Source organism: Thamnophis sirtalis, unplaced genomic scaffold (genome assembly GCF_051295495.1).
Source record: "Thamnophis sirtalis isolate CommonGarterSnake01/CBP01778 unplaced genomic scaffold, rThaSir2_p1.2 scaffold_18, whole genome shotgun sequence".
Lineage (NCBI taxonomy): Eukaryota > Metazoa > Chordata > Lepidosauria > Squamata > Natricidae > Thamnophis > Thamnophis sirtalis.
In genome coordinates this window covers 87,502-109,256 of record NW_028261398.1, presented here as the reverse complement: position 1 = coordinate 109,256, position 21,755 = coordinate 87,502, and the positions used below count along the sequence as shown (strand labels likewise).

The window sequence follows — 21,755 nt, the reverse complement described above, 5'->3', positions numbered from 1 at the left end:
TACATCCCGACAACATACTGTATTCAATATACTGGATGAATAAAACTTTTAGAAGAAACCTTTGTAGCCTCTGAGATCTCAAACACATTGTAAGAGCTCCTCTCCTAACTTAAGAAAATGAAGACTCTTGAATTTGCAATTAGCAGAAGTGGAAAAGGAAGGAAAACAGTTGTAAAATATCAAGTTCTCACAGGCACTGCTAATAAATCGACTCCAAGCCCCCTCCCCCTCCTCCCAATTGAGTGGCAGTATCACTTTTAGGGACCTGACACACATATAACCTAAAATATCACTTAATTTCCTAAATATTTCGTGTTTTACTGTTTTTCACAGCAAAGCCCTACTGATTTGTAAGGACAGGCCGTGTATATTTTAATAATTATACAAAGGAACATAACTTCTGCTTATGTCTTTCTCTTTCAAAACCACAGTCTGGGTTAGAAAATACATACATACTTTCATAATATCCAAGAGCAATTTACAGTTTGAAATATGTTTTGCTAAGTCCTCGCAGTTACAACTGGTCAGCAGGAGTGAGAGCGGTGCCCATTGGCTATGGCAGAGGCAGGAGATTGTGGCCACCCGATTGGTCACCCGTGTCAATCTCCACATTGCATGCTGCACCCTCGATTAAGACTGTTAGATGAATCGTGTCTTTGCTGTGGTGTGTTGTGGAAGCACTGCTGACCTGGTCAGCTGAGTCACGGCTGACAGCGAAAGAGTCCTCTCGGGGTCTTCCCGCTCTCCTGTCGGCCCACTGGAGCGATCAGATGGCTAGTCCGCAGATGGCAGTGTTGCTCGGCAAATGTTGGCTAAGTGGCCCTTCTCTCCGCATATCCTGCAGATCTGTAGGATGAGCTCTGAGTGGGCAAGCAATCGATGCTGAAGCCTCATGTCTCTGCTCTAGTAGCGCCTCATTGAGGTTGCAGAACTCACAGTGGATGGCCGCTGTTCAGAGGGCGCCATGTATTGATTGATGGTTTCCCCATCCCTTTGAGTGCATTGTCTAAACCAGTGGTAGTCAACCTGGTCCCTACCGCCCACTAGTGGGCGTTCCAGCTTTCATGGTGGGCAGTAGGGGTTTGCTGTAACTCTGCTTTATAAATTTTATAAAGTTACTTCCCTACTTTATAAATCACCATTACTGTGGAACTGATGGGCAGTTAGAAAATTGTAATACTACCAGAAATACAAAAGTGGGCGGTAGGTATAAAAAGGTTGACTACCCCGGTCTAAACGCATGTCTCCAGGCGATCCGTGAGGGAGCTGGGCCATAATGGTTCTTCAGCTTCACAGTGAGTGTGTCCTGTGGAATGGCATAGGCAGGCATGGGGGCTGACAGGGCTTGAGCCGTATTGAACATCTCCAGACCGAAAGAGCTCAAAAAACAGCCCCTTTTCCGGTCGCTCGACAGTTCTGTGAAATCGTTGGCCTGTAAGAAACATTCAAACCACTCCAAATAAGCTTCCCGTGACTCATTTGCTGGGCTAAACACCACGAAACTGGGAATTGTGACCGTCCTGACTGGATCGGCTAGTATGAGGAGACCATTATGGTCCCGACAGAATGGTGAGAAGCTCTACATCAAAATCAGAGTCTTTCAGAATAACAAATCCTATTGAAAGGAATCAGATTTTGTGAGCGGCTCCCAACTTTAACACTCACAATGGACTAAATAGACTGAGATGGAATTTAATCAAAATGTCAGTCCTGAAGCAAACCTGGCTGAGGCCATCTTGGGGACTTCAGGATAGTCAAAAGGCAGAAGAAGAGAAAGGGAAGGGAAAAGTAGATAGCTGGAGTTTTGTAGTCAAGTTGTAGTCAAGACAAACAAGTTTCCTGTGGGAACCAAGGAATAGCAACAGGTGCCTGAGAGAGAGGAGTAATGCAGTAACCAAGCAACCAGCCAGCACCTCAATTGGACAATGTGACTGATGACTTGGGGGAAGGGGGAACTTTCACTTTTTAATTAGTTGAAAACCACTGGAACTTTCAGAGTCAATTTTCAGTAGTTGTGCCAATATCTCCAATAAAACTGTTCTTTGAGGAATGTACCGACCTTAGAGTTCTGCTTCCTATGGGTGTACTGCTTGGAAATACTGACATTAAACCAACTCTCCTAGTTCTCCACTCCAACCAGAGCTGCTCTCTTGAGTCCTGAGACCTACTCCTCATCCGATTTACTGAGGGAAGACTCAGGGAAGACTGCAGAGATGGAGAAAAAGAAGAGAAAGCTGCAGGCACTAGCATTGCCCCCTGGAGAGCCTGAAGACCCTCATTGATAGCCAGCAGGTAGTAGAAGTGGTGGTGGAGATCACCTGGAAAATGACCCAGCTGAAGGTCCACACACCTGACTACCAGAGATCTGCACCAGGCAGAGGAGGACTTCAGATGCCAAGGTTCAGTCCAGGAGGAACCTCCCAGTGAGCTCAAGGAGGGAATTGGTGACCACAGTTCTCCAGTGAAGAGCGAAGGGACTGCTGGACCTGAATGAGTCGGGGGACTGGAGATACTGGATGGCATTTCACAGGCAGACCTTGGAGGGACTAGTGGAGGGGTTCAACCGAACGAGTCTCAAACACCTGGGGCAAACAAACGGGCCTGAACGGACAAGAGTGATCATGAGCCAATCTACCCTGAGGTTCCCTCCCCAACAGGACAAGGCTTCTGCTTCAGCAGTTTGATTGGCATTCCCCGCCAGCGGCCCCATCAGCCCAATTAATCTTGGGCCACAATAAAGAGTGCTAACATGCCATAGAGCAGATAGCCCACTAGGCCACCCACATCACCAGCCAAGGTGGCAGATGCTTCCCAGTTGGGCTTACTACCCCAGACACATCTGGGTCCAAGCTTAGTGGGCTCCTATTCCAGAGCCATGGTAGCCCCCTGCAGCATCTCCTCCAACTCCCCATCCCGCCGCTCCACCGTCAATCAAAGCCTTCTTTGTTGGGGACACAGATAAGCTCACATTCTTCCTGAGCCAGGTGTAGGCCCACATCAACGAGTATGTCTGTGACTACCCCACAAACCAAGCCATGGTCCAAGCGAACCTAGAGGGAGAGGTGGCTGGATGGGTGGCCCATGCTTCATGATGAAGATGCACCAGAACTGGGAAACATTGATGCCTTCTGAAGGAGCTGAGGGTTGGATTCGAAGACCCTACAAGCCAAAGCGGAGATCCATGAAATCAAACCAAAGGGTCATCCTGCCGAAGAGTTTGTCAGGGAGTTCAGAAGAATAACGGGGAAGCTGTGGCATTGGCCAGAATGACTCCTGGTCTACTTCTTCAAGAGCTGCTTCACACATGCATCTGCTGAGCGGTCCCTGATCATATCCATGAGTGGTACCGAATGGCAGTGGCCATGGACCTCGTACTCAACTGGTATAAGAAATGTAGGTCAACTGAGAGGAAGCCAAAGAGTCAACCTGAAAAACGTCAGCTTGGCCAATGGTCCAGCCCCAGCCAAGCCGAAGAGCCAAGAGGGACCTCAGGACAATCCATCAAATGCTTCCATTGAATGAGTCGGCACTGGGGACTCATCAATTTTGTGGTGGTGCCAAAAATGACCAAAGCAGTGATTCTAGGCCTGGCATGGCTGGACAAATGGGCCCCCACCATTTGGTGGGAAGGATGTAACAGAAAGCTGAGACTGGGAGTGGGGCCCTCCCCTCCCTCCCAGTGCTGCTGCGGGGGAAGCTGTCCAGTAGATGAATGGCATTGAGTGAAGCGAGAGAGCTGCAGCTACATCTGAGCCACTCCCAGACACTCCCCAGGTCCCAAAAGAATACCAGGACCCAGTAGGGGTATTTAGTGAAGAGACGTGTAATACCCCACCCACACCACAGACTGCCATAGAATTGGAACCTGGGGAGAAATTACCTAAGCCGAAGATGTACTCCATGACCCCCAAAGAGATGAGAGAGTACATCTACATGAACCTAGCCTGGGGATTCATTCAACCACCAAATCCAGAATGGCCGCCCCAGTCCTCTTTAAAGTAAAAAAAAAGAAAAGAAAAGTTGATGAGGCTAAGATTGGAATTTACAAGAATAAACTCTGTTTGCATTGAAAATACATACCCACTCCCCCTCCTGACAGTGACGTGCGGTGAGGTTCATGGCCAGTGAGGCAAGCTGGCAAAAGCCGCCCTATGTCTGCCAGTGCTGGGGCTTCAGTGGGGCTTTCCAAAAGCCCCGCCAAAGCCCCGCCGCTGTGTCCACCATAGAGTGGGATGCATCCCGCTCTATGGCGGACTCAGCGCCGGGACTTTAAAGCCCTGCCGCCGGGGCCCTGCCGCCACAGTGAACCACTGCTCACCTCGAACATAAGCGAGATCAACATGGAGAGCACCAGGCAGTAGCCGATGTCAGCGTGGTTGTGGATGAGAAACTCCTGGCTGAAGAGTGTTTGGCTCTTCGCCCACCTGCGGAACGCCATGGGCGGTAGGGACGCCAGCGAGCGATCAAAGGGAAAAACGAAAAAGCAATGTTTCCAGGTCTCAACCTCCAACCTCCAAGTGGCAGTGAAACTTCTTTTCCCTCTAAGATTACCCTCTTTATATTCCTTTTATATCTTCTTTATTTTTCAGGGTTAGAAGAAACAAAATTCTTAAATGAAACAAAATAAAAAGAAAGAATCCATTCCAATCAGTATTGTAGAAATAAAGGAAAAGATTTAATCTATAGGAAAAAGAAATAGCAGAAGAAAATCTGATACTTTCACTTTAAAAAGTAAAAAATGTTCACAAAACTTCTATCAATGGAAAATAAAAAATAGAAAAAAGATAACACACTGTCCAATAATGCTTAATTTTGCCGCTTATTTCCTTTTCTTTACAAGTTTAATTTAACTTCAATCTTTTTTGGGCACTCTTTTATAAAAATTAGATTTCCTCACCAGATGGACACACTTTCTCTTTCCGCTTTCCTTCTGTTGCGGAGCTGTCCCAACTTCAGCAGCTTGAGCCTGTGCTTATTGCCGCTGGCTTGAAGAGATTCTCTTGACTCAATCAGGGACTTTGCGATGTCCCTGAGATCAGCAAGACATACTCTTCCCTGTCACCTTCTCTTCAGGATGGTTTAGGTATAAATGGACCGTCCAGCGGCAAAAGTGTCGACTGTGATCTTTGAGCTCCAAGGTCGCAATTCATACCGTCGTGATGTCAGCTCCTTTCGCAGGTCGCGGAATTCTTTGATGCATTCAGCCACCATTCGGCGTCCTTGCCTGATGTGCTTGATGCCGTCTCTGGCCTTTTGGTCAGATAGGGAGTCTTCCGTCTCAAGGCCATCATAAAGCAGTTGAAGTTTCAAAGATCTGGGGTGTCGGCATTGGGGAGAGTCACCATTCAGCTTTTAAACTTTTAAAAGTATGCTGGTACTATTTTATATCTTGGGGTTTAAATTCTAGGAATTCTAGGCTTTTTCAGATTCTCAATTTTCCAGGAGCATAACATTTGTAGAGTTGGGAAAGACCATGAGGAACATCTAGTCCATCAAAACTATTCCAAGGCCCCTACCTTGCTATTTCCACTCTTATTGGAGGGGGGGAAATGGTAAGCCAATAACAGAGGCATCCTGTGAGGGGATTGATGACAATTTGCTGCAGCCAATTATACTTGGCCAACTTGCTATGGTCAACTTGCCATGGGACAACTCACCAGTCAACTCATCCTGGGACAACTCGCTGGAGGACAGGAGTTACACTAATATCAAGGAAATGGTGGAATAGAATCATTCAAGAAAGAATGCAAAAGGAGGGAGGAGTTGAAATCTGAATGACAAAAATTAAAATAAAATTAATTTTTGTTTATTTTAAATAATTAAATTTTATTGTGAAATAGTCCCACAGCCAGTTGCCCCTGGTGAGTTGGCCACAGCAAGTTGGCTGTGGCAAGTTGTCCTATGCCACAGGTGGGGTTCCAGGAGACCAGCCTGGTAGCAGAAAGAAGCTAAACCCAAGCAAAGCTTCCAATGATCACTCAGGTGTTCTCCAGGACAGTCCTTCCTGTGTCCTGGTCCTTCTGAGGCTTGGCGGACTGTTGAGTCTCTCTGGTGGGGCAGATCCTCCTTTTAAGCAGGCTCAGCTCCCACGTGGGACATTTGAACCCCACTTGCTACTCTATGAAAGAAAGGCCATTGCCCAGAGAGCCCTCATCATGTCTTCTATCTTGGAGCCATTCTGTCCTTGCTCAGAAAAGGCTTCCAGGGCCAGAAATGGGATGCATAGAAGGTCTCTTCTAACCCAACTTTGAAGGATTCCTCTTTCTTCTTGCAGGAACGTTTGGAGCAGAAGAACTGATTGGCATTCTGGGGGAGTCTGTCACATTCCAAGTGAAGACCTCTCCACCATTTGAAACAATTTCCTTTAGTAAAATTGTCAACAGCAATTCTATAAATGTTGCTTTGGTGACCTTCAAGGAGCTGCCATGTGCCTTCTTGTTCCTCCGCCCAGACTTTCAAAAGCGACTGAACATCACCAGTGACTGCAGAAATTTACATCTTGGCCCTCTAAAGAAAGAGGACACTGGCAGATACAGTGTAGAAATTTTTTTACCAACTAAAAGGACAGTGGTCGAGTTCTTTGATCTGCGAGTTTTTAGTAAGTATCCCAGCCACAAATTCCTGGAATCTCTCCTTTGCCCAGGAAGATGTGGAGAGGTGGGGGAGATTTCTGTGGGAGGATGGAGGGCTATTAGAAGCTGAAATCAAGCAATATCTTGCACCCTTGGAAGGAGGTCTATGGGGGTCTATCACAGCTCCCTTCAGGCTCCCCTGCCCATGGGGCACAGGCTGGACTGGATCAGGCCAAAAGTGGATTTCCATGAGGATGAAGAGAGAGGCAGGTTGGCTTTGAGGCTGGAATCTCCAGAGAGTCAGTTCAGGATCCTCTTTGTGGATCTGGTGGGAGTGGCTGGACCCACAAACTCTTTGGGGAAGAGTCAGGGGATCTTTGAGGGTCTGAGCCTGGAGCCTCATCCTCTTGCCCTCAATCCATGGCTTGGTATAAACAGGGTTTGGAGGAATGCAGAGGATGAAGGGTACCTCCCCCCACAAACGGTGGGCCTCTCTCTTCACAATGAGTGTCCCATGTGAGAGGGGAGAAATTCATTGTCAGAGAAATGAGTTGACACATATTTTGCTGCTCTAATTCAAGCAAAACTATTCATTGACTTTCAACTGTTGCTGCTTGGCCTTCTGCTCTTTCACAAATGGTGTCTCTCCATCTCTCCTGCCAAGAACGTTTGGTGGACTCTGAGCTGAAAGTGACCTGCACTCCTGAAGGGACTGGAAACAGAACCTGGCAGCTGAATTGCTCTACAGGGACCTGGGAAGACAGAGTGAACATCAGCTGGACCTCATCTGCCCAGAGCACAGGTCCTACCCCTGGGAGTTCTGTGATCCGATTTGTCTCCCAGGAGCTCGATGCAACATGCAGAGGAGAAAACCCTGTTAGCCAGGCATCCAGGACAGTCTCCTTAAAGGAAGTTTGTTCAGGTATGATTTTCTCCTCTTAAAAGAGCCCGTGAGACCAAAGATGTATCTGAGATTCTCTGGAATGGTATAAGGTCTCCTTCTTGAGCAGGGGTGTCAAAGTCAATTTCATTGAGGGCCACGTAGGGGTGAAATCCAGCCAGTTCTGACAGGTTCTGGAGAACCAGTAGTGGAAATTGTGAGTAGTTCGGAGAACCGGTAAATGCCACCTCTGTCTGCCCCACCCCCATCTATTCTATGCCTCCGGAGACCCAGCTGATGGGGAGGGAATGGGGATTTTGCAGTATCCTTCCCCTGTCACGCCCACCAAGCCACGCCCACAGAACCGATAGTAAAAATGTTGAATTTCACCACTGGGGCTGCATCAGGGCTGTAGTTGACCTTGAGGGCCAGGTGGGCATGGCTAACTGGGTGGGGGTGTCCATCTTGATGCCACTCCCCAAATTGCTGGCATGTTTCCTCTTCACATTCGGTAGACTGGGCCAAAGTGACGTTGGCCAGCCCCTTACATTTTCCAGGACAGTCCCACAGGCTGGTTCCAAAGACATCACGGGTCGAATCCTGCCCACAGACCTTGTGTTTGACACCCTCCATGGGGTTGGAGTAGGAGACCCCCAAGAAGACATAGAAAATCTTCCAACTCTGTTATGCTGTTACATTTAGCCAAGAGACCAAAGTTTCTGGAGAAAGTAGATCTTCCCATGCAGAAGAACCATGGGATTTGGAAAGGGGTTGAGCTACAATCAACAATCCAGAAATATGTCAGCATTTCAAATAGCACCCAAAATTAAATCAGAGTCTGTGGCAAAGTATTGTTCAAAATTCCCATTTATTAAGAGAGCCATGTTGGCACATCTGGGAAAACCCACATCTGAAAGCTTCCCGGTTTTCCCCACCCAGTTGAACATTCAAGATCTTGCCCCCACATCCATAAGTCCATCCCATGGTCCCATCTTCCATTGCTGTGCTGGCAGTTCCACCCATCCAGTTCCAGTCAGGTGTAGAGACAAAGGATGACCTTGGCTTTCTAGAAAGGAATTTTATTTTGGCTACATAGTATTTAACTCCGTGCAAACATAAACAAAACATAGTAGAATGAAAAGGCCAAAGATCCAAAAGGAATATGGCTGCAGGCCTGACAGGCAGCCTCTCCTCAGAAGAAAAGTGTTTCCTGAAAAGAGAATAATGTAGAGGTTAACATAAGCAGAACTAACCACCTTCCCCTCCCCCCCCCCGCAGGGGTGCCTGGTGGCTTATCGGGAAACCTATCATGGAATTGTTTTACTAACTTATCAGCTTTTACATTCCAAGTTTTCACCCAAGTAGCTTCGGACAAAGGGTATCCCTTCCGATGCACTAAATATTGCAAACGGCCTCTATATGAGTTATGAGTTATGAGTAATTTATTTATATGCCGCTCTTTTCCCTGGGGGAACTCAGGGCGGCTTACAACTCGAAAAGGGGGGGGACAAACAAGTAACACATAGGACAATACATCATTAAAAGCACAACATTCATACCCGGAGATCAACCAGTAGTCAGTGCAGCTCGCGGAGGATAGGTGTAACGTGGGTGAAGCGAGGTGCACCCACGATCGCTCGCGCGGCCGCATTCTGGACTAGCTGAAGTCGCCGAATACTCTTCAAGGGCAGCCCCATGTAGAGCACATTGCAGTACTCCAGCCTAGAGGTCACAAGGGCATGAGTGACTGTTGTGAGAGCCTCCCGGTTCAGGTAGGGGCGCAACTGGTGCACCAGGCGAACCTGGGCAAATGCCCCCCTGGTCACAGCTGACAAATGGTGTTCAAAAGTCAGCTGTGGGTCCAGGAGGACTCCCAAGTTGCGGACCCTGTCTGAGGGGTGTAATATTTGACCCCCCAGCCTGAGGGATGGAATACTTGCCGAATTAGTGGGAGGGAAACACAACAGCCACTTGGTCTTATCTGGGTTGAGCACAAGCTTGTTAGCCCTCATCCAGTCCCTAACAGCTTCAAGGCCCTGGTTCATCACGTCCACCGCTTCATTGAGTTGGCACGGGGCGGACAGATACAACTGAGTATCATCCGCATACTGGTGGTATTTTATCCCATGCCGCCGAATGATCTCGCCCAGCGGTTTCATGTAGATGTTAAAAAGTAGGGGGGACAAGACCAAACCCTGCGGCACCCCATGTGTTAGGGGCCTGGGGGTCGATCTCTGCCCTCCAACTAACACCGACTGCGACCTGTCCGAGAGGTAAGAGGAGAACCACCACAAAACAGTGCCTCCCACCCCCACCTCCCGCAGTCGTCGCAGAAGGATACCATGGTCGATGGTATCGAAAGCCGCTGAGAGGTCAAGGAGAACCAGGATGGAGGCGTGGCCTCCGTCCCTGGCTCTCCAGAGGTCATCGGTCAATGCGACCAAAGCAGTTTCTGTGCTGTAGCCAGGCCTGAAGCCAGACTGGAATGGGTCAAGATAACTAGCTTCCTCCAAGGACCGCTGGAGCTGAAAGGCCACCACCTTCTCAACAACCTTCCCCACAAAGGGGAGGTTGGAGACTGGACGATAGTTGTTAAGAACGGCTGGATCCAAGGATAGTTTCTTCAGGAGGGGTCTCACCACCGCCGCCTTAAGAGCGGGGGGAAAGACCCCCTCCCGAAGGGAGGCGGTAACAACCGCCTGGATCCAGCCCCGTGTCACCTCCCTGCTGTTAGCAACCAGCCAGGAGGGGCACGGGTCCAGTACACATGTGGAGGCACTCACAGCTCTCATGGCCTTGTCCACGTCCTCAGGGGCAACAGCTTGAAACTCAACCCAGCGATGGCCTACCAGATTATCCCCCTGTGCCCCGCTGGATCTGCGAAATTGGAGTCTAAGTCCGACCGAAACCGAGCAACTTTTTCCGCTAGAAACTGGACGTAATCCTCAGCCCTACCCTGCAAAGGATCCCCCGTATCCCTCCTATTTAGGAGGGAACGGGTTATCCTGAACAGGGAGGCTGGGCGCGACTCAGCGGAGGCAATCAAGGTGGCAATGTAGGTTCTTTTCGACGTCCTGATTGCCCTGATGTATTCCTTGATGCAAGATGTTAAAAGTGCTCGGTTCGATTCGGATTTATTGGATCTCCATAAGTGCTCTAGGCGTCTCTTCCGGCGCTTCCTCTCCCGGAGTTCCTCAGTAAACCAAGGAGGCCTCCTGGATCCACTGCCTCGGAGCGGCCGTAGTGGCGCAATCCGGTTAAGAGACTCCGTCGCTGCTGAATTCCAAGCAGCAACCAGAGTCTCTGCCGGACTGTGGGCGAGAGTATCAGGAATAACCCCAAGCTCCGTCTGGAACCTCAAAGGGTCCATAAGTCGCCTGGGGCGGAACCACCTGGTCGGTTCCTCCTCCATACAGTGGGGGTTTGGTCTCCGAAAGTCAAGCCTCAGTAGGCAGTGGTCTGACCACGACAGGGGTATGATCTCGCTACCCCTCAGACCAAGATCACAAGTCCACTGCTCCGAGAGGAATACGAGGTCGAGCATGTGACCCGCTGAGTGGGTTGGGCCCCGAATTACTTGGGTCAAGCCCATGGCTGTCATGGAAGCCATGAACTCCTGCGCTCCATCAGAGTGTTCAACGAGCGAAGGCAGATTGAAATCCCCCAGGACCATAAGCCTGGGGAACTCAATTGCCAGCTCGACTACTGACTCGAGGAGCGAGGGGAGGGCTGCTGCAACACTGTTGGGAGGCAGGTACGTTAACAGCAAACCCACTTGACCCTTGAGGTCCAACTTCACCAACAGGGACTCGCACCCGACAAGCTCCGGAGCAGGGATCCTACGAGGTACTAGAGACTCTCGGATAACAATAGCCACACCCCCACCCCTTTCCTGAGCTCTCAGCTGATGGAGCACCTGAAAACCTTCTGGGCACATCTCTACGAGGGGGACTCCTCCCTCCGGGCCCAGCCAGGTTTCAGTAATACATGCCAGGTCTGCCCTCTCATCTAAAATTAAGTCCCGGATGAGGGGAGCCTTATGAACTACAGACCTGGCATTTAGCGACAACAGCCTGAGACCAGGGTCCTGATTACTCACGCCATCTGGCCTTGGAGTGGGACTCATAGGGCCAGAAGGAGGGATCTCTGTAACGTAGCGAACCCTCCTTCCCCAGTAATGGCCTGCCCTAAAGTCCCTGCCATATCTGCCCCTCCCCATTATGACCGTGATGCTCCGGCCCACTCCCGTGTGCGTAATCCCCCCGACCACCCCAATGACCCCCGCATTCCTCGGCAGGTCCTCCGAATCAAACATACTCATTCACTCACCCAGGCAGTCCCCACGTAATAATTAAAAACACAGAAGTTCAACAATAATGGCAGTAAAAAGTGGGATCATTCACTCAATTACATACATATCGCATGCATATCCCATACAAAGAAAGAAAAGGAGGGAGAGAAGAAAGAAAGAAAAGATAGATTGCGCAGCTGTTAAGGTGCGAGTTCAGGCTCTCAGCGTTCAAGGTGGTTGAGATAATTGGCGTCCAGCTATGGTCCAGAGAAGGTATACAGGGGAATAACTTGTATCCCCCTCTTCTGTAGATCTGAACAGGTCCAAAAAGTCCGGAACAATTGAGGGAAGCAGGGGGCCTTCTTACACAGGCGTTGTCCCAGATAGAGCCCCAAAGGCAATGGCGGGTGGTGATGATAATAATAGTCAGAGCCAGGTGGGGCTGCGCCAGCGAGCCTGAAAGTCCAGAGGCCGCGGCCAGAGGAGGCCAGATGATAGAGTGCCACAGTAGGGGAGTGCCAGGTGCCAAATGGCGGAAAACACAGGGGGAGACCCCCCAGCAACGGGGACGGGCAGAGAGGAAAACGCGCCCAAAGAGCCACCCGACCAAGCAAGAATGGAGGAGGAAGGAGGCAATGCTGGAGAGGAAGTGAGGCCGAGTAAGGAGGGGAGCCATCCGGAAAGGCCGATGCAGCATCAGGAAAAGCCAACCGTCCAATTTGCCCAGTCCCAACACTGTTCCGGCTCGTTCACTCTCCCTCCGGGGCGATAATAGCCCAACGAAGCCCCAACGAAGCAGCTCAGCAGGCAGAGTGGAATCGCCGAAGCCGCCGAAAAACGCCACTGCTGTAGCCAACGTGGCGCCCCCCCAGCCCACCGCCGAGCAACGCAGGCAGCTCACAGACCTCCGGAGATTGTACAGTCCGGGGTCGCCCAGAAGCAGCGACCCCCGCAAAGGTCTGAGCTCCTCGGGTCCCCTGGATTCCGGACATCCCCAAGGACCTTTTTTCGAGGTACGAGGTTGTTGTTCTTCGGGGGTTTTCAGCGTTTGTTCACCTCGTTAGATCGGAACAAAACGCCTGGCAGCCATCTCTGATCTCGCACATGCGCAATCTATACCCACTCTATACCCACCTAGAGTCTAAAATTTTCTTCCCTTCACAGTGTGTTTCTCCTTCTATCGCTACTGGGGGAGGGGGAGGCTGGGGGTGGAGGGTCTTAGGCTGGACCCAACTACTGCAACTCCTTAGAGGCAGTAAATTCCGAGGCTTCATCTTGCAGAGCTAGTTCCGATTGTGAGGGAGGCTCTTTGCGCCTGGCTCCCAGCTGGCTCTCCCTCTCTGCATCCTCCACCAGGGCTTTGGAAGGCACGTAGATGGTCTCGACATAGATAGGCGTCATCTGCTGCTTTCCCCACGGCTTTCTTCTCCTCCTCCGTCTTCACTGAGTTTCTCCACTGCCCAAGCTTGGGTCAGTGCTGGGGCTCAGAACCCCGAACAGCACCCCAATTTTCAGGGTAGCTGGTCAAGTGTTTTAAGGGAGATTCGGGTTAATGTCGGGGTTCCAAATAGCATCCACACAACAGGCCAAGTCATGCTGTCCAATAGCTCACTGACGGTGGTCCTTTAGTTCATTGTTGAGTGCAATTATAGCTCTGGGATAAAAGTTATTCAGAAGGCGTGTGGTTCTAGTTTTGATTCTTCTGTATCTTCTGCCTGAAGGCAACAGACTAAAAAGATTGTAAGCAGGATGGGAAGAGTCTCTGAGTTGCTCTCCAACAGGGACACTGAATCGGGGGCAGGGGAGGAACCTGGAAGGATCCTCAGACAAGGAGTCAAAATTCCTCATTTGATTCTTTGCTGGACAGATCTCTAATGCGGAGGCGAGAAGGACCCTGCACAGACATTTCACTTAATGGGAATTGACTTTAACTTGTTAAATCTAGGAAAACTGGCAAAGCTGTTGGATAGAAATATATTTTGCAACTTGGTAGAGGGTGGTTTTACTTTAAGCTAGTTAGCCATTCACATATCCTGTGTTTAAAATAAGGAGGTTAATGCTTCAAGCCTTCAGTGGCATTTGGTGTACTTGTACTTGTACTTGACGCCTCTTCACTCATCGTGGGTATAGGCGACTTCCATGGAAATTTGACGCCACTGTTTTCGGTCCTGGGCTAGGGTTGTCAGGTGGTGCAGCCAGTCGCTATTATATGATTTTCGGCTAAGATTGAATGGGCGCATGACTATATCTTCCGCTTTCCATTTGAAGTGATGCAGAGTGATTAGACGAACACCTCCTTTTGGCCGTTTCCAGGTCGGACAGGCTCTGCAAGCAGGGAAATTTTTGGGATTCGATTTTCTGGCATTCTCAATGTATGGCCTAGCCAGCGCCAGCATCTAAGTTCTATAATGGCAGATACATTTTCATTGATCTCACATTTTCGGCGGATTTCAGCATTGGATATTCTTTCAGAGTACTTGATTTTCGTAAGTCTACGCAAGCAATGGTTTTGAAATAAGTCCAGTTTGTGTTGATGAGCAATTTTTATTGGCCAGGTTTCACAACCATATTATAACGTTGGTATAACAGCCTTGTATATACGGACTTTGGTTTTCAGGCGAATGTCTTTCCTAGCCCAGAGTTTCTTGAGTGAGCTCCAGGCAATTGTTGCTTTTTGAATTCTAGCACTTATTTCTGAAGAAACATCTCCATTTCCCGTAATGTTGCTGCCAAGGTAGGTGAAATGATCAACAGCTTCAATTGGTTCATTTTGAATGTGGATGGTTTGGTCGTCTATGTGGTTGCAGCATATCATAAGCTTGGACTTGTTGCCACTAAGGACTAAGCCTAGACTTGCAGTTTCTTTTGCCACTCTATCCACCATGCCTTGTAGTGAATCCAACGAATCTGCGAACAGGGCAATGTCATCGGCGAATGTTAAGTCGGTCAGTATAAAGTTATTTGGGTAGATAATGACTCCTCATTTGGTGAATGCAGTTACTCAACTCATTTTGCAAGCCTTTTAACGCAGAGACATGATGAAGATCGCCCTGCATGCATTTCCTGTTCTACTTTGGCTCTCATTCCTCCCATTTTTGTTTGCAGTTGTTTTGTGTTTGTAGTACAGAATGGAGGAAAACAATTGTAAAATTAACCAGGCTTAACAATCGGCTTCAGGGAGGGTTAATGGGGTCTTTTGGCTGTTAATCGGATGGCTTCCCCCAACCAGAGATGCTCGATTTCTCACTGCCTGATCTCTGTTTCCTTTCGATCTGCTCTCTTCCACTTGCATTCTGCCCATCACGCTGAACCCCAGAAGAGAGACCTGGGACCGAAGACCCCCAAGTGAATGGTGAGCTCCACCCCCTCCTTGTAGCTTCCACCCTTCCTGCCCCTCCCTCTTGGCAGTTTTTCCAAAGGGTCACCCCCCCCTCAAATAGTTTCCAATTTCCTTCATTGCCTGCACAGGTCGCACAGCTTTTGACATAGTCCCCGATGTCCCTTTTCATTTCTGGCCACCAAAATTGTCTCCCTGCCAGGTTTTAAGGAAGCCGAAATGTCCCCCCTGCTTGGAACCTTCTCTGGAGGAACTGTAGATGCTAGCTATTGGGGACAGAGAGTTTAGAGCCCTTCGGCCTAGTCCATCTTTCAGGGTTAGGACCCCTTTGTTGCCCTGCAACCTGCATGTTGCAGCTGTAAGCTCAGTTTTTATTTCTTTTGAGTCAAGCCCCCTCCCTCCCTCCCTCCCTCCCTCCCTGGCTCTCTGTCATTGTGGCTGCCCTCTGGGGGGGGCTTGTGTGGCTGGTTGGGGAGGGGGAAGCATGACATGGACCAATTCTTCTTTTTCCCCAAAATCTTTTATTTTTTGAATAAAAAACAAAGAAAATCATCCTCCATTACAAATCGTAGAAAGTGTGTCAATTGATTACAAAGAACTTTCGTGCATCCCTTCCACAGTCATCACCTCTGATTCATATCAAGTTATCTATTTTACATCACATATATTTATATATATTGCTATCATCATACCTCATCCTTCATATGACTATAGTTGTTTTATTGTCCCTTTATAACAACATTCCAAAATTTAAATCAAAACCACATAGTGGCATTCCCTTATCTATTTTCAATATCATCCAGCCATGTTATACCTTTATAACACATTCAAAATAAAAATTAATTATATTTAATAACAAAAAATATTAAACCTCTTTTCTTAATCATTGTATACAATTTATATCTAATTTTCCCTTTTATCCTATCAATACAAATTATTACATTGTTATTATCAGTCATTTATTTAACAATAGTTTAACTAAGGTTAACTTAGTTTTTCCCCTTTTTTTCACCATTTAAAATAGTTACCAAATTTCCCCTATCAAACCAATACATATATATGCATTGTTATCCTTTATCTAACTTTATCCATTAACACTACATTTTTAACATAATGCTCTAATTTTGACAAATTTTATTAAACCTCTTTTCTTAATCATTGTATACAATTTATATCTAATTTTCCCTTTTATCCCATCAATACAAATTATTATATTATTATCATTATCAGTTATTTATTTAGTGATTGTTTGATTATGTTTAACTTACTTTTTCCCCATTTTTCCCCTTTTAAAAATTTATACCAAATTTCTTCTTGTCAAACCAATATATATGTGTACATTGTTATCATCAATTATTCACCTAACTTTATCACTATCACTACATTTTTAACATAAAGCTCTAATTTTAAGTAAATTTAACTAGTGTTTTATTATTAATTTTCATATCTCAACCTGTGTCTTTCCAGTAATAGTGTAGCCTTATTTCTTTTGCCATTTGTGGAATTGGTCTTCTGGTTATTTCCTTAATCAAATTTGTTTGGACTTCTCTTCGCAATTTGTTGCTTGTTACATATCTTGTAAAATCTCGAAACCCTCCATCAGCTTCTTTAATCAGCTTATCTTTCGTTTTCAGTAGTGTTTTGATCAAAAATTCTCTCCTTAAATCCATCAATTCTTCTATTTTTTCTTCTTCTATATCTTGAAATCTGTAGTAAAACCCCTTTCCATCTATCTTCCCTTTCCTTGTTCCACTCTTTCCATCTCCAACCACACTCAGTTCACTGTCAATATCCACGGTTATCTTCCCTCTATTCATTTTTAGGATTCTAGCCTCCACTTTTTCCATTTGCTGAATATCTTCTATTTGCTGAGTATCTTCCATTTTTTCCATCAGGTTTTGCCACATTAAAGTTTATATTTTCAATATTTTCCCATCTCTTCTCAATTCTCTCCGTAATAGGGAGGGCAATCTCAGCAAAATAGGGGATGAACTACTGTCTGTAAAAGTTCACAAACCCCAAGAAACTTTGGAGTTATCAGTCACATTGTCCAATAGAGATGCTGGCCAGTTGCTTGATTACTCTGCTCCCCCTCTCTCTCAAGCACCTGTGGGAATGTCCTTGGTTCCCACAGGAAACTATTTTATTTGGATTACAAAACCCCAGCTATCTCTATCTCTGGACAGCTGACAGGGATATTTTGAATTACTCAAGTGTCCTCCAGATGTATTTTTCAGGTGGCCTGGTCTGCCTGAGGCTTGGTGGAGCTTTGGGTCTCTCTAGTGGAGCAGATCTTCCTTTTGAGCCCAAGAGAAGGACTCAGCTCCCACATATGGCTGGTTGCTCTTCTGCTGCAAGGGGGCCCTGAACTGTCCATTCTCTGGTGTTTGCTCTGTGGCTCTTTTTCAGGTCAGACCGAGAACTTCTACCAGCTGCCTCTCTGGGCCCTGCTGTGCCTTAGCACATTTCGCATCCCCATGGTCACGAGATCAAAACTGAGGTGCTTAGCAACTGGCTGATCTTTATGAGGATTGCAAGATCCTATGCTCATGTTTGACCCTTGTGTGACTTTCTGACCAGCAAAATCAATGGGGAAGCCAAATTGACTTCACAACCGTGTTACTAACCCAAGAACTGCAGTGATTCTCTCTCTCTTTTTTTTTCCAAATATGTTTTATTTTCATTTTCATTTTCATTTCATACAGTCACATATATACTGTGCATGACCGGGGCCATATAACATTGAACAATAAACACAGCCATCCTTGTCAAAAATACTCCCCAAAATACAAACCCAATATACCACTTCAACCCTCCATACACCCTTTCTTTCACTTCCCTCCAACTTTCCTTTCTCCCCTCCAACATTCCCCTCTCCTACTTCCCCTCCCCCTCTATCACTCCTTTCTCCCAATACACTCCCTCCCTTCCATCTCACCCTCCTTCCGATCCTCTCTCCCACCCTCTCTACCCCTCTTTCTTCTTTCCCTCTGCTCCTCCCTTCGGTGTATTTCTACTATCTATCAATATATTCAGCTTCTTATTTTTACACTAGAATTAAAAAGGCAACAGTATACAAGTGCAATCATATTACTTTAAAATCTGGCACATACTATATTTCCCCCTTCCCCTCCTCCCCCCTATGACCCCACCTCCCTCCCCCCCCCGACTTCCCAGAGCCCGTACACGGTATAGCTTTTTATCAAACACAGTCTAAGATATATTAAAGCCAAGGAAATTAAAAAAAGAAAAGAAAAAAGAAAGAGAAAAAAAAATCAGTAAAATCTCTGCGTTGAACTCAGCAAAATCAATGGGGAAGCCAGATTGACTTCACAACCGTGTTACTAACCCAAGAACCGCAGTGATTCTCTTAACAACTGTCATAAAGTGGGGCAAAACTCACTTAACAACTGTATCCCATAGGAAATTTTGGGGTCAATTGTGGTCGTAAATCAAGAACTACCCGTAGTTTTGCCTTGCAGTAAACAATAAAGAGGACCATTTTGTCTCTCTATCAGTCTGAGTAACAAAGCCCAGGAGACCTATAAACCTCAGGAGGTTTTAGGCTTCAAATAGTCTCCACCCCCCTGTTTTATTTATTTTATTTATATAACCTATAAACATTCAATTTCCATCAAACAGTGAGTTGACTGGGTACAATTGTTTTAGGCAATCATAATCAAAATGTTTACAACAGTATTCATCACAATAACACTAATACTATAATAGCAATAATATTAAACTTATCTACCTTAACAAATCTCCCTTTTAACATTTATCCTTTTTGTGTCCCCACATTTCTACATTGGTAAAATAGGTCCCATATCAAAAAATGTTCAGTTTCTTCTTTGTCCTTCCTGGTGAGCATTAGTCTATCCATTTCTGCACACCCTCATCTGTTGGGACCTCATCATTCTGCCATTGTTGTGCAAATACGATTCCAGCTGCAGTTAATACATGTAAAATCAAATATATAGTCCTTTTGTCATATTTTTCCAGCAGAATGCCCAATAAAAGTATGTGTGTGTGTTTGTGAGAGAGAGAGACACCTCCCTAGAAGGGACAGCTGTGTAATTCAGGGACACTCTTGGACTCGGCTGCTCATGCTCAGCTGTGGCCAGGAGGGATCAGCGCAGACGCATCTCCTGGGACAATTGTACTCATTCCATGCTTATGCTGAACCGCCTTGAAGACCATGTAGGAGCTTCAGATGGTCCATCAGGCATCAGCACAAGCAATCGTGGGCAAAGCTTGGTCCACCTGCTCTAAAGGTGCTTCTTCAGGAGGCACCTGGACTTCCTTGTTTTTTCTTTGAAGACGTTTCCCTTCTCCTCCAAGAAGCTTCTTCAGCTCTGACTGGATGGTGGGAAATGCATTCATTCATTTCATTTATTTCATTTGTATGCCGCCCTTTTCCCCGAGGGGGACTCAGGGCGGCTCACAACTAGGGAGCCAAGGTGGCGCAGTGGTTAAATGCAGCACTGCAGGCTGACTGCTAGATCAGCAGTTCAGCGGTTCAAATCTCACCGGCTCAGGGTTGACTCAGCCTTCCATCCTTCCGAGGTGGGTAAAATGAGGACCCGGATTGTTGTTGGGGGCAATATGCTGACTCTGTAAACCGCTTAGAGAGGGCTGAAAGCCCTATGAAGCGGTATATAAGTCCACTGTTATTGCTATTATTGCTATTGAGCAAGGGAAAGGGGATACAAACAGTTTGACACCAACACAAAACAATACATAATTTAAAAAGTGCAACAATCATACCATTCGAGATAGGGGCAACGGTTGTTTAGCCCCAGGCCTGTCGGAACAGCCAGGTTTTAAGGGCTTTGCGGAAGGCCTGGAGGGTGGTGAGGGTGTGAATCTCTATGGGGAGTTCATTCCAGAGGGTCGGAGCAGCCACAGAGAAGGCCCTCCTCCGGGTAGTCGCCAGTCGACACTGGCCGGCAGATGGAATTCGAAGGAGGCCTACTCTGTGGGATCTAATCGGTCTGGTGGAGGTAATTGGCAGCAGTACGGTCTCTCAAATGGAAGGATTTATAGTCCTTGTGGACAGCTGGTCCTTTGCATCCTTTTTGAGAGCCATTTCCACTACTCAGGTGACTCCACGGAGACAGAGAAACCTCCAAGTGACCTCAACAACTCTAAAAGGATGCAAATGACCAGCTGTCTGCGAGGAATATAAATCCTTACCCCAGAATCCAGTCAGAATTGAAGAAGCTTCTTGGATGAGAAGTGAAAAGTCTTCAAAGAAAAAACAAATAAGCACGCCTCCTGAAAAAGCACCTTTGGGACAACCATGACCTGGGAGATTTGATGCGCCTAATAACTCTTGGCCTTCTGACCAGATGGAGTAGGGGTGGGATTCAAGGTGCTGGTCCCCTGCCTGGAAGTGATGGGTCTTCTGCTGCAGATGGGCAAGCGCTGTCCATTCTCTGGAGGTGCTGAAAAGATTAACAGGACCCGTTGTTCTTTTTCAGAACAGACCACAAACCTCTCCGGGACTCTCTGGGCCCTGCTGTGTCTTATCAAAGTGGGAAATCTTCTCCTCCTTGGCTGTTTGGGGCTCATTTTGATGATGAAATCCAGGAAAGGTACCCTCTGAGAAACCCCACTTCTCTTCTTCTTTCCTTCTCCTTCTGCCCCAGAGGAGATCATTGATGATCCAGAGGAACAGGGTTAATTTGCTATTAGAATAAACACCGTAGAGAATATTTACACTGGAGCAGATGAATTTGCTCTTTCCTACCCATTAAGGGTCTGCTTCATCTAGGGCTCTACTGTCCACCTGCGGTCCAATCATCACCTCAGCATCCCCAAAGGCAAAGGTTGAAGAACATCTCTTCAGCAAAGATGCATTTGCCACCGCCTCCATCTATCCCCCTAGCACCTCCCTCGTCACTCTGACCAACCAGCAGAAAAGGGATCTAATCCATAGGTAGCACAGCTGAGACCCCAAAGGATCCTCTTTATTTCTCAAGATCTACATGTTGAGATTGATCCCAAGTACTTCCACAATACAAAGCCTCTTTCATCTCAATCAGTCAGATTTGCCCACGTCAAGAGATCATGTCAGGCAAGCTGTGAAAAACAGTTGCACAAAGTCTCTTCATAGGATGAACATCCACTTTGAGCCCCCCTCATTCATAGTAGCAGGAAGAACATGAATGAGTGAGTGAATGAATGAATGAATGAATGAATGAATGGACATAAATACTGCAGCCAAGTTTCCCCTTCTTCTCCTTTTGCACCTTCTGATCTGCTCTAGCTGGTTGTCCCTTGGACCTCTGCCTTGTTTCTCCTGAAGCTCAACTGTGGCCTTGGTTTTCTTCCCAGCAGATGGAGGAGGAGGAAGGCGGGCCCAGCCACACCCTGGAGATGATTGACAGATGACTGAGATGAGTCTCCCTCCTGCCGCTTCACTTCATCGTCTTCCTTGGCAGCTTTTAAGAGGAGCCTTTGGGAGAAGGGTGCTTCTATGGACCAGCCAATCAGATCTTTTACTAGTGTGGCTAGTGGGAGGGGCCGGAGGGGTGCTCCACCTTGCTTCTCTGCATATGCTTTCATTGGTGCCTTGTCTGCCCCCCCCAAAGAACACACACACACCCAAACCACATTTGCTTCATTATTTAATCTTTGGGAGTTGAAGGGTGAGACTGGGAAGACAGCCATGAA

At 47.2% G+C, this 21,755-nt stretch overlaps 1 protein-coding gene across 1 annotated transcript in view; it reads left to right on the top strand.

Moving 5' to 3' along the window:
• LOC148042286 (SLAM family member 6-like) overlaps positions 1-20,685 on the top strand; it is a 979,974-nt gene extending 959,289 nt beyond the window's left edge. The window contains exons 2-6 of the mRNA XM_087703035.1: positions 6,275-6,598; positions 7,237-7,494; positions 15,060-15,095; positions 17,490-17,541; positions 20,610-20,685. Of these exons, the coding sequence (XP_087559161.1) occupies positions 6,275-6,598; positions 7,237-7,494; positions 15,060-15,095; positions 17,490-17,541; positions 20,610-20,685 (746 nt within the window). The remainder of the gene's footprint in view (positions 1-6,274; positions 6,599-7,236; positions 7,495-15,059; positions 15,096-17,489; positions 17,542-20,609) is intronic.
• Positions 20,686-21,755: the final 1,070 nt, after the last annotated feature.